The following is a 17073-nucleotide window of genomic DNA, read 5'->3' as shown; positions in this document are numbered from 1 at the left end:
ATTTTCAGAATAATCTTTGATATGGCACGTTATCTACCAAGTTCTCAAGGTGTTGTTAATGTTTGTCTTTCAATGAAGTCAGTGTGTTTTTTTTTTTTAAATGTGTTTTTGGTAAATAAGATCTGTGGTGAACACAAGCTCAAGATATTTTCACGGTTTATTCTACAAAATAAATTGCATCAGTAATACCCTACTTGTGGTTTGCTCATTAGTCTTGAAAAAGTGAAAGTGAAGATAATCTTGATAACCAAAATATTTAAAAATCATAAACTTGTCACAGAGTTTATTTTCTGCAGTAATTAAAATAAATGTTATTTTTTTATTTTTTTGAGGGAACAAACTGAGTTGGCCAATAAAAATACGTCTCTTTAATTTTCATGACCATTTTCCAGTCTCTCCCAGATTTAGGTTACTGTACCTTTAAGACTTCTATATGAAAAGTACCTCTGACCTTGCAGCTTCAATAAAGTTGTGCATGTTAGAGTACGGCTATATAATCACTAATTAACCTTAATACTTTAGCCCACTTTTTCAATATTATTTGTCTTCGATTAGATGGAATGTAGAATTTTAATATGTATTCTGTGGAAAAATTTGCTAATTTTAGGTGTGTGTATTAGACAGCAACTGTTCATTTTTGCTGTCCCATTTGATTTTGTGTTTGACATGGCGAATGAATCACTTCAGGAGAAACATATAAATAACAGCATTTGTTTTGTTGAGGATCCCTCATGGAGAGAAATCCATTTGCGGGCCCTTTATCGGAGAAATATGAATTAATGAATCTATATATCATTATCCACTGGACCTGGCTCATAATTTTATGCCAAACGATTGCACACTTCATTATAATGCATGAGTGGTGTTTTAAAAGTTGCCTGTCTGATAAATGAATCCACTTCACTGATAAAGCTCCATTTTCTCTTTTCAGGGTTCATCAGTCTTCAAACCAAACCAGCATGGCTGCTTCATGACCAGATCTCTCCTGATTGAAGCCGTTTGCCTAGAAATTGTGTGACACACTGAGAACTGCACTTCAGCCAAAAATATCTCCTCAGCATATGCCAAAGTGCTTTTAGCTTTGTCCTTGTTATCCGCTTTGCAGCCTCAGTGACATCAGCCAACGCCATGCAGACTTTCAATGCGAATCCAATTCTGGAGTGACCGTCAGCACCATGTGGACTGTTTCCAACTGCTGCAGATGCACGCAAAAAGACGGGAAGCTCTTGTTTCACAAAGTGCACGAAGACATTAGCAGTGCTTTATGAATGTGCAAAGAGAGATGGAGGATGCTTTGATACCTTCACATGTCGATGCATTGATGCATATCTAAAACGCATCGCTCATGCATCAAACCTAATGCCTGGAAACTACAGACAAACCTCTTTTGTACCTTAATACATCACACAGATTGCAACAACGGCGTTTGTGTCATTCTTATTGTTTTGTATGATGTTGCAGCTGCAGATGGTTATGAACGTCAAAACAACCCTTGAATTTATGACTTTATGACAAAAGAATCTGACGTTCTCCGCAGCATAATATGTTAAGTTCCTCTTGTTTATTCCTTCACCCACAGCTATTTTCCATGAACATACATCATTAAAAGCTCATCTAGAAGAAATCAGAAATGAGACACAACAGGTTAAATTTCATCACGTTCCCTCATTGCAATGCTGGAAATACCCCAATGTTTTTGTACCACGGCCAATGCAGTAGTGCCGTTTTCAACGTTTTCTTGAAGAGAATCCAATATTAAGGTGCAAATTGAGCTGACGCCCCAAAATCAGACCTTTATTAAATGCCTGGACATCTTGAACAGATGATTCCCCTCAAAGACAACATGACCCCAGAGTCGTTCCCCGTAAACTGTAGCAACTGCAGCCAGGTTCTCGTCCCAGAGCTGAACGTCATGAAGGCCGTTGTTCTGGGAATGGTGTTGGCGATCTTTATCATTTTTGGGGTTCTGGGCAACATCCTGGTCATCCTCTCGGTGGCTTGCCATCGTAATCTACGCACAGTTACGCATTACTTCATTGTGAACTTGGCGGTTGCGGACCTTTTGCTGAGCTCTACAGTTCTTCCGTTTTCTACGGTCTTTGAAATGTTGGGTCGTTGGATTTTTGGACGGCCGTTTTGTGACGTTTGGGCGGCAATGGACGTCTTGTGCTGCACGGCGTCAATCATGAGCTTATGTGTTATTTCGGTGGACCGATTTATCGGCGTTAGTTATCCTCTGCAATACCCGTCCATCGTAACGGAGAGACGGGCATTGCTTGCACTTGTTGGTTTGTGGGCTCTGTCTGTTACCATCTCAATCGGACCTCTTTTTGGATGGAAGGAACCAGCACCGGAGGACGAATCAATATGCAAGATAACCGAAGAACCCGGCTATGCCATTTTCTCTGCGTTTGGGTCCTTCTATCTCCCTCTAGTGGTGATTCTGTCGATGTATTGCCGCGTGTACGTGGTTGCGAGAAGAGAGACCCGGGTACTGATTAGCGGACAGAAAACAGAAAAGTCTGATCACACCTCTGAGGCTGTAACTTTGCGGATACACCGTGGGAACACGGTGGTGTCCGAAGACGAGGCCTTGCGCAACCGGACACACTTCGCATTGCGTCTGCTCAAGTTCTCCCGAGAGAAGAAGGCCGCTAAGACCCTGGGCATCGTGGTTGGATGCTTCATTCTTTGTTGGCTTCCATTTTTCCTGGTTCTTCCGATCGGTGAGTGTCTCACTTTTTACATTTGATTAAAAACAAATACCAGATTGTGGAAGTGAAAATATCTTTGTCTGCCAAATCTACGCCAAAAAATGCATTTGTAATGTGTTTGACACAACAGAATATGAAGAGGTAACTGGTGGCTGTAAGAAAAGAGTCACGCCTTTCAGTTTAGGATCATTCTCAGATTTATTTATTTATTTGAGAGTGACTTTTATTCTTTTTTTTTTTGTCATGAAAATTCAGTGTCACACCAAAGACACATTTAAATAAATAAATTAATATTATTTAATTTGTTTAGCTTTTTTATACATAATGCAGAGTAAAAACATTTTACATGTTATTTAAGAGACAGTTAGGTAGAACAAGGCATTTTATATGGATTTTTTCTTCAGTATTTTTGAAACTGTGTCACCATATGTTGCAAAAGATCCCTAGATGAGCCATCCACCTGTTTGCCAAAAGCACTGACTGATTTTTCTCCCCTTTTTATAATGTGTTTGAATTATCTTGGACTAACAGGAAAAAAGTGATTTAGTGTGATTTACAGCAAGCTACAAAAGCAAAAATGATGTCATGTCTGACTGTATTGATGATTTTGCAAGTGTAAACTTGGTAAAGTTAAGGAGATGTCGACCTTTCCCCATTCAGATCAATAGGAATTGTACTGAGTACTACATTTCCAACAAGTGAACCAGCTTACCTCAAAAAGGACTTTGCCAGAGGTCAATGTGGTATAAATGACTAGAAGACTGAAAATCATTTAAAGCGTTCTAGTTAACTTTGAGATGAGATGCTCTTTGCATTGTGTGCAATATCTGGTCTGTATGTGCGATTTTCATGCTATCCCTTGACCGAAATAGGTAAACAGACATGCACAGGGACAATTTTTTGGTTTCCTGTCTGAAAGTCAAATGCGCTGAGATTTTTCCATATGCTAGAAGATGGGAAAATAATAACCTCAAGTGGGTAAAATGCTGCCACGTGGAGAATCGAGAAGTTTGGTAAAATATTTGAGTCCACGCAGGCCTCGGCTGTTAGTGTTATAGCGATTTTAGCACGTAAACAGGTCGAAAGAATCAACTCGCTTGTGGCTCGGCAAATCTTGTAGTGCAGGAGAAGTGTTTGTTGTGCCAATGGTTTAAAGGATGTTTGTTTAAACCTTTGTTTAGAGCGTTCTCTCAGACAACAGGGTCACGGGTGTTTGCGCAATATGTTTGGCTTCAGAAATGAGTTTCACAGAGGGTCAGAACGCTCTGTAATTCCCTTAATCCACAGCAGAGCTTCTTGGGTTCCCCACGTATGATTTTTAGCTGTTATTATATTTCCCACCCCTGCAATAGGGCTCTAGCGAGACCTCTCGGTTCAAGGTCAGTCAGAGTTAAACCACATAATAGAGTCTATTCGGTCTCAAAAAAGAGAAAGAATCCAGTAAACGGTATTATTGGAAAGCCTATGCAAACAAATAGCACAGTCTTATGAATCTGTGGTAAATGTGGGAGCCTGTTTACTCAAAAGGACATGAACATGATTATGAATCTCCATGGAGACTTATAAGAAGCACGATATTGAATCGCTTGCTAATTAACTGGCATTAAATTGCATATAATAGAGTGTTTAATAAAGCTCAGGGGATTCAATGACCTTATCAGCATGACTCAGTTTGAGACAAAACACAGCACACACTCGCTCTGCAAACCACGTTTAGTAACAGTGAAATCTAAAACACCGCCTTCAATAGGAAAGTTGTTCGTTTAATGTTACCGGTCGATGCAAATCTATTTTTGCATGTATGACATCTCGCTGTAAAGCTGAGAGACCTTTTCGCTCATAATGAAGTTGCCGATTAGTTTGTGATTAGGTTAATTGCTTTCCCAGTAAACTAATTACATGTTATTTTCATCACTGGATGACTTGAGCTGAAAGATTTCATATATAGATGCTGTGTGGTATAATATCGAGGGGATTTTGCTGACAAATGTGTGCATTAGGATGAAGAATTTGCCCTTCGGACAAACATTCTTCCTTTTAAATCTTCCCTTGATGCTTCCAATACAGTAGCAGTGAAGGGAGAATCAATTTAATGCTTGGATGACTCTTAGGAGCATCCACTGCATAAAAGTATCATAAGTATCATAATACTGCATAAACAAAATGACCTAATGAAAGACCAAACCGAAGCCAAAGAAAACAATTCTTTAGAGGCAATCCTCACAAAAAAAATCACCATGGTAAACGGATTACTATATAATTATTGTGTTAGGGACTGTTTTGAAGGTTTAAGGGTCTTTATAAGCAACCAACAGCAATGACATGACAATTAAACACATCTTTAAGCAACCAACAGCAAGAAAACCCTAGAAATCGTATAGCAACATGGTATTTTTTTGTAAGGGTGAATACTCACATTTTATTCAGTGAATGTTAAATTCTTAAATGATGTTCTTCACAGTATCTATGTACCATATAAGTTAATTATTTAAAAAATATTATTTATTTATTAATTATTTCCCTATATTTTTTATTATATATTTAATAATTTTTTAATTTTTAATCTTAAATCTTTAAAAATAGTGTTAGTTTAATAACATTTTTAAATGCAATTTTTAGCAAAATAAAATAAATGTTATATATACTTTATTATGTTTAGATGCCTAAATTCACTTGTAGCATTTAAAGCATTATTTTAATTAATTAAATTTAAATTATTGTGACAAAATAGTGTAAATTTTTATGCATCACTGAAAACAATTTGGTGTTGAAAAATTTTACAGAAATTGCTAGTACATTTTACAATAAATGACAAAGAAATGGCATAGAATTAAACATGGAATTTTGAGGTAAAAATTGTATTTTCTTGTATAATGTCTTGTAAAAATATTTTTTTACAGTATTAAAACAATAAATAAAAAAATACTCTCAAGCACTCAAAAAATGGGAGTAGAAACAATTTTCAACCAGAGATTTCAAGATTTTACAATAAATTACAAAGAAATGGCAAGTATAAAAATAAACATGACATTTTGAAGTAAAAATAGTATTTTCTTGTACATTTTCTTGTAAAAATCAGATTTTACAGCGTAAAAACTCCAGTTAAATTTAAATAAAGAAATAAATATGTTGAAGCACTTTTTGTGTAGAAACAATGTTCCGTCAGAAATTGCTCAATTCTACAATAAATTACAAAGAAATGTCATGAAAAAAAACATGAAGCATTTTTTGTACTAAAAAAAAAAGAAAAACTTGTCACTTGCATATTATTGCTCTTTTGTTGATTTTGATGGCTTCTATTGCCCTCATTTGTAAGTTGCTTCGGATAAATGTGTCAGCTAACTGATTAAATAGATGTAAATGTATTTTTTTTAAGGAGATATAAATTTGTGATTTACATCAGGAACATTAATGTTGTAACCTGTAGCCGAGTCTGTTATTGTGTGAACACATTCTCTTATATTTCATGAGATGTGAGCTCTGTGTGTCATCTATTTCCAGGCAAACCTGCGTCAGACAGGCATGAATTGCATGACTGATCCACTGCATGTATTTGAGGGAGAACAGTCGTACCGTGACGTATGCACGAGCCCTCGGCGAATCTTTAACATTGAATTCATGTCTGAAATACATGGCATAAACTCTCTCTTTTCTCTGATCATTTACTCAGACAAGGAACCACAGGAAGTGAGTGCCAGACTGCTCAGGCTGAAAGAAATTAAATTGAAAACGAGCTCAGTCATCCTGTATTTTTGGAGGCGTTTGCAGACTGGATGCGTAAATAGAGTAAAATGCAGAAGGGATCCGTGAGGCTTTAATAAATAATGGGCATCAGTATCTGCTGTGGTTAATATTACATTAGAGCTAATATTAAAGAGCAGCAGGCCTGACATTAAGAAAAGCTCAGACAAATGTGTTTAGTTTTTGAGAGCAGTCGAGTCATTCTCAAACAATCATCTGTGACTCCATGAATTACACTGATAATGAACAGGCTGCCAAAATTGTCACATTATTTGATAGATTTAACTTCAGTTATACCAAAATTGTGCATTTTTAAAATAACACAATTATTTTAAAATGCTTGTTATGGGAATATTAGCCCTTTTTTCCTTTTATTAAAATGCTTATTTTATTTTTAACTTTATTTTATGCTTTGAAAATCTGTGTTATTATCATTAAATAAAACTAAAACCATAAAAAACATATTCATGACTTGAAATAAAATGAACATTATATATATATTAGTGTAATTTTAAACCTTAATTTTAGTTTAGGTTTAAGTTTTTATTTAGGCTTAGTTAGGTTTTTAGTTACAATGTAAAAATAATTCTGTAGTTTTTACAAAATTTTGGGAGCTGTGGTTGCCAGAATAATTTTGTACAAAAATACAGAAAACTGTAAACACATTTACAGAACAAACTGTAAAATTTACCGTATAAAACTACACTTATTTTTTTACAGTGTAGGTTTAGTTCAGGTATTACAATAAAGTAAATAAACTAAAACCTAAAAATGTACAGACATAAAAACAAAAACTAATAATGACAAAAACACTCAACAAAATGACTAAAACTTAACAAATTATAATGAAAACTGAAAATCTGATTCAAAATATTAACAAAATAGTATATGATAACATGATAAAAACACTTTCTCTGACATTTCCACAGATATTTTTTAATTATATATTATATATTTCATATTTAGAATTGAGGGTATCAGATTATACACTCAGATCTTTGTAACTGGTGCAAATAGACACAAACTATCTTACACTCAATCAGTATTTCATTAGGATTATGTTTAAATTGCCCTCATCAAGACTTTCTTGGCTCAAAATACAAAACAAAAACAAAACTGCGTTGACTATTGCGGTGTGGTGCAATGATATTTATTCATTAAGGCAGTTATTATTCATTTTTGCTCTAACCTTCAACTCTATAACATTTTGAATATGAATAATACCATCAAAACGGTCTTGTTATCTATATTTTAAAAGTATGTGTATTCCAAACCAATGTTATTTAGTATCACTGAGATACCATTATTTTGGTTATATTTTGAATTAGATATTAGTGTAATATTGCTTTCACGTTATCTTTAAAGTTCGCTATTTATTTATGTATTGGTTTAGTTTTAGTTATTTTAGAACATTATTTTTTTATGTATTTTTATATGCTTTTTATATTTTCTTTTTAGCATTTATTTGATTTCAAGATTTTTTTTTTTATGGTTTTAGTTTTAGTGAACTTACAGGAGTGGAAATCATAGTTAGTAGCTTTATAGTTATTAATAAAAGCTATTGGTACATTGCAGGGCTGTACTCACATATTTAGGATTGGAGGTAATAGTTTAAAAACTGGCCATCGAAGACCCAGTTGAAAACCACTAATCTGAATTTTAGGTCCTTCTTTTGTGGTTCCCAATGTCTATGGTGGTCCTTTGGGCCTGATGACTTGCGTCCAGCTTTTCAAATGAAAATTATTGGGAAAAAAAGCAGAAATTTCCATATACAAATGTCACAGTTTCCTGAGAACATCCCGGTCACTTCTTGTACTGACCGTAACATAGGACTGTGTCAGAGGTCTTTGTGTGTTTGCAGACATTTATGACGACACCAGATAGGCTCAGCGGCCCTTATTAATGAGGACTAACAGAAGATCCGGTCGTCAAGGACACTGTAATACATATGCAATGTGATGCTTCAGCAGGAGCTGCTGGCTTGATTTAGTGTCAGATGTATGGCTGTTTATTTCCATCCTCTAAGCCTCGTAAACTGGCTTTAAACCACACCTCAGTGCGCTGAGGACACAACCTTTAATGGAATCTGACCTGATAAACACTCACTTTCATTGCTTAGTCTTTTTACTAGAGCCATTTGCCACAGCCGCACAGAAAGTCTCAGGGTTTGACTGCAGCAAACACACTTTCCCAGCAGAAGACGTTTCTGGGGTTCAGTTATTATCATTATGGGCTTGGACGAAAATTGCTTTTGTTTTCTCATTTTGACTTCTTTCAATTTAATGCATCATTAAATCCGCTATTTATATTTCTCCACACATCACTCGGGATAGAGTGGATCATTTAATGTTTCCATTTTTATATTGTTCTCTCTCTTTATACATTAGAACATGTTGTGACTCCTGATAAAACAGTTTTGAGGATGAGTCGTTATCATCAGAAGCTGGATGAATGAAGACTAGTCAAGAACATGACCAGATCATAATTCACTCCAAACTATTGTGTTTTTCTTTTAATATAAAATTAATTTAGGAAAGTTTTTTTTTATCATGTAAACTTTAATTGTTTAATTTTAATAAATAAAAGCATAAACAAAGCATTTCCAGGGTATATTTCACTCCAAAATCAAAGAAATTGATACAAATATATATATATATATATATATATATATATATATATATATATATATATATATATATATATATATATATAATAAATTGTACATGCAGATAAGTATTCTAAATTTAAATGTAATTATTATTATTATTATTTTTGTGGTATTAGTCACGATGGACTTCTATGATTATAATTTGTAGTTAAAGGGCTCCTATTATGCCCTTTTACAAAGTCTTGATTTTGTTTTGGGGGTGTACTAGAACATGCTCTCATGCTTGATGGTTCAAAAATCCTATTATTTTTCTCATAATTTACATTATTACAATACCTTTCTCCCCAGCCTGGCACAACGCCTCGATTAGTTCCGGGTTTGATGAAGAACCTTCGGCCTTCCGAAAAACGAAATGTGTTGTGATTGGTTAGCTGTTCCAGTGCGTTGTGATTGGTAAACAGCTTAGACGGCATTTCAGTACTGCCCTGCCCCTTGCCAAAACAGCAAGTTCGTCAACATCGCCATATGAATTCAGACCTGGAGAATATTGAACATGAGGATTGCGCAGAACCTTTGCGTGTACGGATATTGCAAGACATATTGAAGTAGTAACGCTATTGTTTTTTTTGGCTAAATCACGTTTTAGATAGGATGTCAACAACAGCTTAAAAATAACTGCATTTACCATGTACAGATAAGTGCAAAGGTAATATGTATTATGTTCTTTAATTATAACATTATAACGAATTGCAGTGAAACTGTGTTACAGTTGAATTTATTTATACCATAGTCCCACAGACTTACTCTATTTGTGGCGGCATATATATGCAAATTAATTATCTGCCAGCAGGAGGCGCTTTTGGAGCAGGAGAGTAACGCTGTACACAAAGCAGAGCTCCGCTCACAAACGCTGCTTTATCAGACATTACATGCTGCAAGATGAAATTAAATAGACTTCCAAAATTTTCTGAAAACAGTCGGTTTACGGAAATACAGTGATATAAAAACACCTGCACCGCGTTTCGATTTTGAAACAGTGCTCAACCAAGCGTTCTCGCCACCCGCCAACCAGTCGACTTTCTGTAGGAGGGATTCATTTTTGTGATATCATAAATACAGGAAAACAACTTTGTAGTCCAAACGAGCCGTTCGTTGTAGTTCTTGAAAAGGGATTTTTAAAAAATGAAATATCTCCCTTTGGAGTGGACTTTGGAGTGGAGATCTTTTTATGCCCAAACAAACACTACTCACTGACTAAAATTCAAAAAGTGAAAATGCATAATTGGACCCCTTTAAAATGTGTTTAATTGTCATGTCATTGTCATGTAAATAATGTCAAAATTAAATATTTTCAGGTTATATTTCATGCAAAAATTTAAAGTAGATTTAAAAAAATAAATGTTTATATTTGTTTTAAAATAAATTACAAATAAATATTACAGAAAAATTTATTTTTAAATAAATATTTTGTGTTATAATTAATTCATGTCTAATTAATGTCTGTCTAATTACTATGAAAACAATTTGTGGTTAAAATCTGTTTAATTGTCATGAAAATATTGGCAAAATAAAGCATTTCTAGGTTATATTTCACACCAAAATCAAAATGAATAATAATAATAAATATTTAATTAATTAATGAAAAATAAATCGTACATACATTAAATAAAAATAATAATATTTTGTATGATAGTCACAATGTGTTATGATGACAATTTGTAGTTAAAAAGTGTTACATTTGGATTTTTTTTGTAACTAATGAATGAATGAATGAAATAAAACTTACATACAGATACATGTAAAATATAAATGTTTTGTATTACAGTCATGATGCATTGCTATGGTGACAATTTGTGGTTGCAAAACACATTTTTTAATGCAAAATACATCTTTTAATTTCAGGGTGAAATATGACCTGGTGGACAGTAACTGTAGAAGACTAAAGCTCAGTCTAGCCTGAAGCTACTAATGATTAAAGTGTGGCGTTTAGAGACTGTTCCCACAGCCCTGTCTGTCAATCTCTGGCTCTCCTTCATCTTTGTGTATAAAAGCCCCTCTAGACTCGCTCTTAAAGTGTGTTACGCGGTGACTACAGCTTTCAGCTCTGAGGAAAGGTGCTGTGTCTGAAGGTCAGGTGGTTTTACTAGACACTTTAATTCTTTTAATGGTACGACCAGTGTGAAAAATCCAGTGGGAGTGTGAACAGTTAAATATATCGATGCGGCTTTGTTTTCTGTGCCTCTGTCCTTTATAACGCAGAACAATTCCCTTCCTCTGAAAGGCCCTTCTCTGATCATATTGAGCCGGATTTATGATGGCAATTTGAATAAAACTATTAAACTTGATTAACGAAGGAACGTTCCAGCGTGAGATCAGATCAGATGCTATAAAAAGACTTGGCCGGCATTGTGATGCATGACGTAGTTATCCGTCCTGTCACACGGAGGCAGCGGTGATGGCAAGAACGATGCTTTCAGAAGCATTCACACGTTTTTCTCATTCCCAGACATAACCTTTCTCATTTTCTGCTCCTTATCTGTTCATTTCAGGTCCTATTAATCATCCCCACTGCATGACAGAGATGAGTCTTCAATCTTTTTCACAGAGAGAATGAAACCGCTGAAACACGTCTATTTAACTGTCATTTAAATCCCAAAAGCCTAGACTTGACTTGATTGATATCCAGATCCAGATGACTTTTACTGCACATGCATTGTTACATGCATTACACGAATATTTTATATGCATTTTAATAAAAACACCTGAAACTTTTCTTTTTAATGTTGCATGAAACTCATTCTTTTTTGTGAGTTTATTCTTTGTGTGCAACTCATTTTATATCTGGTGTAAAGACTGCAGGATAAAATTTTCAATAATCTCATGTAAACAGATTTTTGCTATTGTCGGTTTATTGATTTGATATTGATACCGATTCTATTTGCTTTATTTTTTCCACTATGTGCCTTTAGGGGCTCTGTAGAAAATACTTGGACTTAAGGAGTATATATATATATATATATATATATATATATATATATATATATATATATATATATATATATTATCTAAAAAAAGTGTAACTTTTTAGTAAAATTTTGTAAATATTGTACATATATAATATAGAATTGAGAAAATACAGAAAAAAATTAGAGGATGTTTTCAGTTAAATTGTATATATAAAACACAATTTAACTTAAAATGTGCGCTGATTTTTTTTAATATTCTAAATGTGCCGAATTACATACACGCACATACACACACACACATTATATATGTATTATATATATATATATATATATATATATTTATATATATATGCATATAGATGAATATTGGTCCATAAAAATATGAAAAAGTTGCATGATGCTGGTCTAGTAAATTTCCTTACATTGATTCCCTTGATGAATTTTAAAATCCTTAAATAATGTGTCTTTTTTTATATCTAGGTTCCATCTTTCCGACATACAGACCCTCGGACACCGTCTTCAAGATCACGTTTTGGCTTGGCTACTTCAACAGCTGCATCAACCCCATCATCTACCCCTGCTCCAGTCAGGAGTTTAAGAAAGCCTTCCTGAGCGTGTTGTGTGCCCGCTGCCTCCGCAAGAGATCCACGCCGTCCCACGCGCTCTACCAGAGCCACAGTCCCCGGCACGGTCAGTCTCATATACTGGGCCTGGCGAGCAGCAACAACCCATCCTGCCTAAGCCCTTCCTCCTCCATCGCTTTGTCCTGCAGCCCATCCTCCCGGGACGGCCGGGAATGGCAGGCCCCTTCCCGGACATCGTCTGCGGGGACGACCGGGGTGAGCGTGGGAGCTAAAGTGGCGGGAATGTGTGGTAAGAACCTGCTGAGGACCTGCTGCTGCGTGAGAATGGATTCACCGCAACCCGAGCCGCCCGCACACAACTCGCTTCCTGTCATCAAAATCCATCAGCTCTCGCTGTGTGAGGACGGGGACGCAGTGTGAATGAGCACGCTGGGGAAATCACTGCACTCACGCTGGCTGTGATGCCTCTTTGCTACTTGACAGAGCCTCAGACTGGAGAACGCAGACTGATGAAGAAAAGAGAGCTTTGAAACTATCAGCGATGGGAACATGGAAAGCTGCTGCGACACTGCTCATGCTCAATAAAGGCACAGTTCAGCTTTGCATGAAAACTCTGTCTTTATTTACTCACTCTTGTGTCTTTCCAAACCTGTGTACTGAAATGCACATTTTTGCAGCTTCGACAGAGGGAAGTGCATTAACTTTAACCCTGTAAAGCCTAAGATAATAAATAATAGGAAAAATCTCTTTTTTTTTTAATGGAGCAGTGTGAACCTTTATTGTTTTTTGTTGAGTATCATATTAGATGATTTTGGCATTCATGGCTCATAATATAAAGTATGATATAGGAGAATATGGCGCTCATACTCACGGAGGAAAAACACCTCAATTTTATTCAGAGGCCCAAACAGAGCAACAATGTGACACTTGATGCAGACGCTGATATGTATATCGCCAAAAAGATGAAAAGTCTGTAATGTAAATCAGTGAGATTTTTATAACAGAATAACAGACAACTTACATAAAATGATATCAGCTGTGACTCGATATCTCCCAATAATATGTCTTAGTAATATGATATTTAATGCTTAGGTTTATGATCAAATCTCTGTAGCTTCAAAACATACGCAGTGCAATACAATGATGATTGAGAGATGAACAAATAAACCTTCCTCAAAACAAAGCCCCTGATGACCATATTTGATTCTCACATTTCAACATGATTTTTGTAAAATAAAAAATAATGTATAGACAATCAAGTAAACCTTCTTCTGACCAGTAAGTGTTCCCCTTGAAATATTATTAACAATTTAAAAGCTATTCTTACATTTACTTTATAAAACTCAGTAATGACTTCAAAACAAAAAGACGTGTGAAGCACAAGCTGATGGTGGACGTTTGTATTATTACACTAAAAGGCATTTTCCTTTAAAAAAAAATCTAAACTATCAATCAGATTACAGAAGAGTGGATTGTGTTCAACAGGTTTTCAGCAGTTTTATCATGTTTAGAGGCCTTAGAAATTCATGTATCAAAGAAACTACTGTAGACTTTATTGGGTTAAACTCAGTTTATTCCTCACACAAATATATCATGTTCTTTAGATGATGTTGAATATATAACGCACAAATGGAATGGACTATTTCATGCTGCTTTTATTGTATCTATTTGAGCTTGACAAACACAGTTGCTATGACCTTTCGTTTGTTTTATATTTTTAGGTTTGGAATGACATGAGTGTGAACAAATAATGATGGATATGTTAAATTTTGAGTGAACTATTCCTTTAAAAGGGGGACGTCCAGGACGTCTGCTTGGAAATTATGGTGGACATCATTCTGCATGGGTCTGGGATAATAAATACCAGCAATTTGTTTTTAATCGACAGCAGTTTTAACATGTCTAATGAGTGTTTCTATGTATAAAAAAAGAAAAGAATATATTTTTGACTGTTGTTCTCCAGTTCAAATCTTGTTTGTTCAATGATCAGAAATTGCACTACAGTTAATGTTTGAGTATGATTCAAAAACTCATTTCACCTGATGATTAATCGTGACGCACAGTATTGAATTGGGAATCGATCGTAAGTGTATCATTCTGATATTCCTGCATGGTCTTCTTATTTTCTGTGTAAAAAAAAAAAAGATTCCACATGGACGTCAGATATAGATTTCCATGTGTTTCACTGTGGGACCAACCATCACCCTTCCCATAATTTGTGTTCCTTGGGAAATGCACAAATTTCCATGTGGTGTTGATACTTGACCATAACAATGAATATGTGATGATGACCTCAAAATGACCAACTTATGTTGCTTAAATGCCTTATAACAAGTGGCAGTTCTTGTGTTTGTTTCTCAAATGAAAGAAAATCATGTGATTCCAATATGGAAATATCCAATAAAACATACTGTATCATAAGCGTTTTGGGAATCGTTTTGATTCAGCTTCCGAAACGACCCACCATGAGAATGTTATCGTGGTTGCTATGACATTCCAGCACTGGACGCATTCCCCTAGTGACTGGTGGGCTAGTCACAGCTTAATGGATATGTGTCATGCTGTATCGATTAAGTATGAGAAATGGAATAAGAAGTGTGTTTACTTTTAATGTTTTAGGGCTTTTGCATGTGTGCCAGTTAAAGTAGACAAGAAATGAGATGATGGGGATGTTCGGGAAACATTCATTCCGTGAGACACAGTACGGCCTTTATATGTCAAAACCACATGACTTACAGTTATAACTACTTTTTTTTGTTTCGTTTTTTGCAAAGATTACATTTTTTCTCTGAAGTCCACTTACAATTTTAACAGGAGTTTTCCACGTTGATATGTTTTATTTTTTCATTCACGTTTAATTTTTTGAGACACTTATAATGAGCATTCAAAAACACCACAAACACCAACCATCTTCCCAAATTTGTAATGACAATAGTTCAGAAATGTGATTTTAGCAAAAGTCTCGGTTTTATACAAAAATAAAATCTCTATGTTTCAGTGTTTAAAAGTAAAGAAATTAAGATGCCCATAAACATTAATATTGTAATTTTACTATTGTTTTGTAAAATATTATTGTTAATAATAATAATAATACTATAGTTACCACAACCACTAAATCCCATAACAGAAACTCAGGCCGATACAGAAGATGAGTCGGCGGCTGGTTTTGATTCCCCGCAAGGGAGGTCCGGGGATATTCAGCCTGCTTCCGCCGCCCACGATGATGATATTTCCGCCCATGGCGATGATGATGCCGCCGCCCGCGACGATGATGGTTCCTAATTTGGAGCTTATGGACACGGCTATTCCCCCTGAGTTCCTGTCCTCTCCCCAGAGCCCGCTCCTCGACAGCGCCCTCCTGTGCCTGCTCCACGCCAGTGCTTTTCAATGCCCGCTCTTAGTCAGCATTCCCCAGTGCTCGCTTCTCCAGAGCCAGTCCCTCCAGTGCCCGCTTCTCCAGGGCCAGTCTCTCCTGGGCCCGCTTCTCCAGGGCCAGTCTCTCCAGTGGCCTATTCTTCAGGGCCAGTCCCTCCTGTACCAATGCTGACAGAGCGCCCCCAGGAATTAGCGCTTCCCAAGCGCCCCCAGGAATTAGTGCTGCCTGAGCGCCCCCAAGAGTCTGCTCCTTGCAAGTGCCCTCCAGTGCCTGCTCCTCGCAAGTGCACCTCCAGTGCCTGCTCCTCGCAAGTGCCCTCCAGTGCCTGCTCCTCGCAAGTGCCCTCCTAAGTCTCCGCTGATCACGTCCAGCTCTCCTGTATTTCCGCTGGTCCCATCCAGCTCTCCTGTGTCCCCGCTGGTCCGCGCCTCCAGAGTGCCCTCAGGTGTCCGCGCTGGTCCCGTCCAGCTCCGCACTTCCAGAGTGCCCCCAAGAGTCCGCGCTTCCAGAGCACCCTCTAGTGCCCGCTCCTCCAGAGCGCCCCACAGAGCCTGCTCCTCCTCAATGGCTCTCAGAGGGGAACTTCCCCAAAATTTTATTTTTTTTGGGGGGGGGGGGGGCATATACCCTCTGCCTGTGTGGCCGGCCCTAAAGCCAAGGCCACAGAACCCCTTGAGCCGCCCGAAAAAATAAGGCCCCCCCGAGTCGATGAGAGTCTCCTGTCCCGCCATGGCCTCCCGAGTCTCCTGTCCCGCCATGGCCTCTCGAGTCCCCGGATTCCCTTGTCTCCTCCCTGTCCTGGCCCTGCTCCGGCCTCCAGGGTGCCCGCCCCCCGATGTGTCTGTTACAGTGCGGGACGCACCTTCTGGGAGGGGGGCGATATTTGTCACTTGTTGGTTTCCGTTTAGTTCCTGTTTGCCCTTATTTGGTTTTTCCTGTCCTAGTTTTGTTAATCATCGTTTATTCCATTCACCTGTTTTGTATTAGTCATCTTGTTTGCACTTTTGTTCTTGTTCCTTTATAAGTTTAATATAAGTTGAGTTTAATGTTATTTAATGTTAGTTAAAGGAAAGAGTGAGTTGAT

At 36.7% G+C, this 17073-nt stretch overlaps 1 protein-coding gene across 6 annotated transcripts in view; it reads left to right on the top strand.

The window, feature by feature from the left end:
* LOC306849426 (alpha-1A adrenergic receptor-like) overlaps nt 1-15072 on the top strand; it is a 32220-nt gene extending 17148 nt beyond the window's left edge. For all 6 annotated transcript variants that reach the window (XM_079384436.1, XM_079384435.1, XM_079384433.1 and 3 more), the window contains 2 exons: nt 932-2726; nt 12510-15072. In XM_079384436.1, coding sequence (XP_079240562.1) covers nt 1802-2726; nt 12510-13033 — 1449 coding nt within the window. In that variant the 5' untranslated portion in view covers nt 932-1801 and the 3' untranslated portion in view covers nt 13034-15072. The remainder of the gene's footprint in view (nt 1-931; nt 2727-12509) is intronic.
* Nucleotides 15073-17073: the final 2001 nt, after the last annotated feature.

This window comes from Barbus barbus (genome assembly GCF_936440315.1).
Source record: "Barbus barbus genome assembly, chromosome: 29".
Classification (NCBI taxonomy): Eukaryota; Metazoa; Chordata; class Actinopteri; order Cypriniformes; family Cyprinidae; genus Barbus; species Barbus barbus.
Note: the sequence above shows the minus strand (reverse complement) of the source record. Positions and strands in the feature narration are given on the sequence as shown.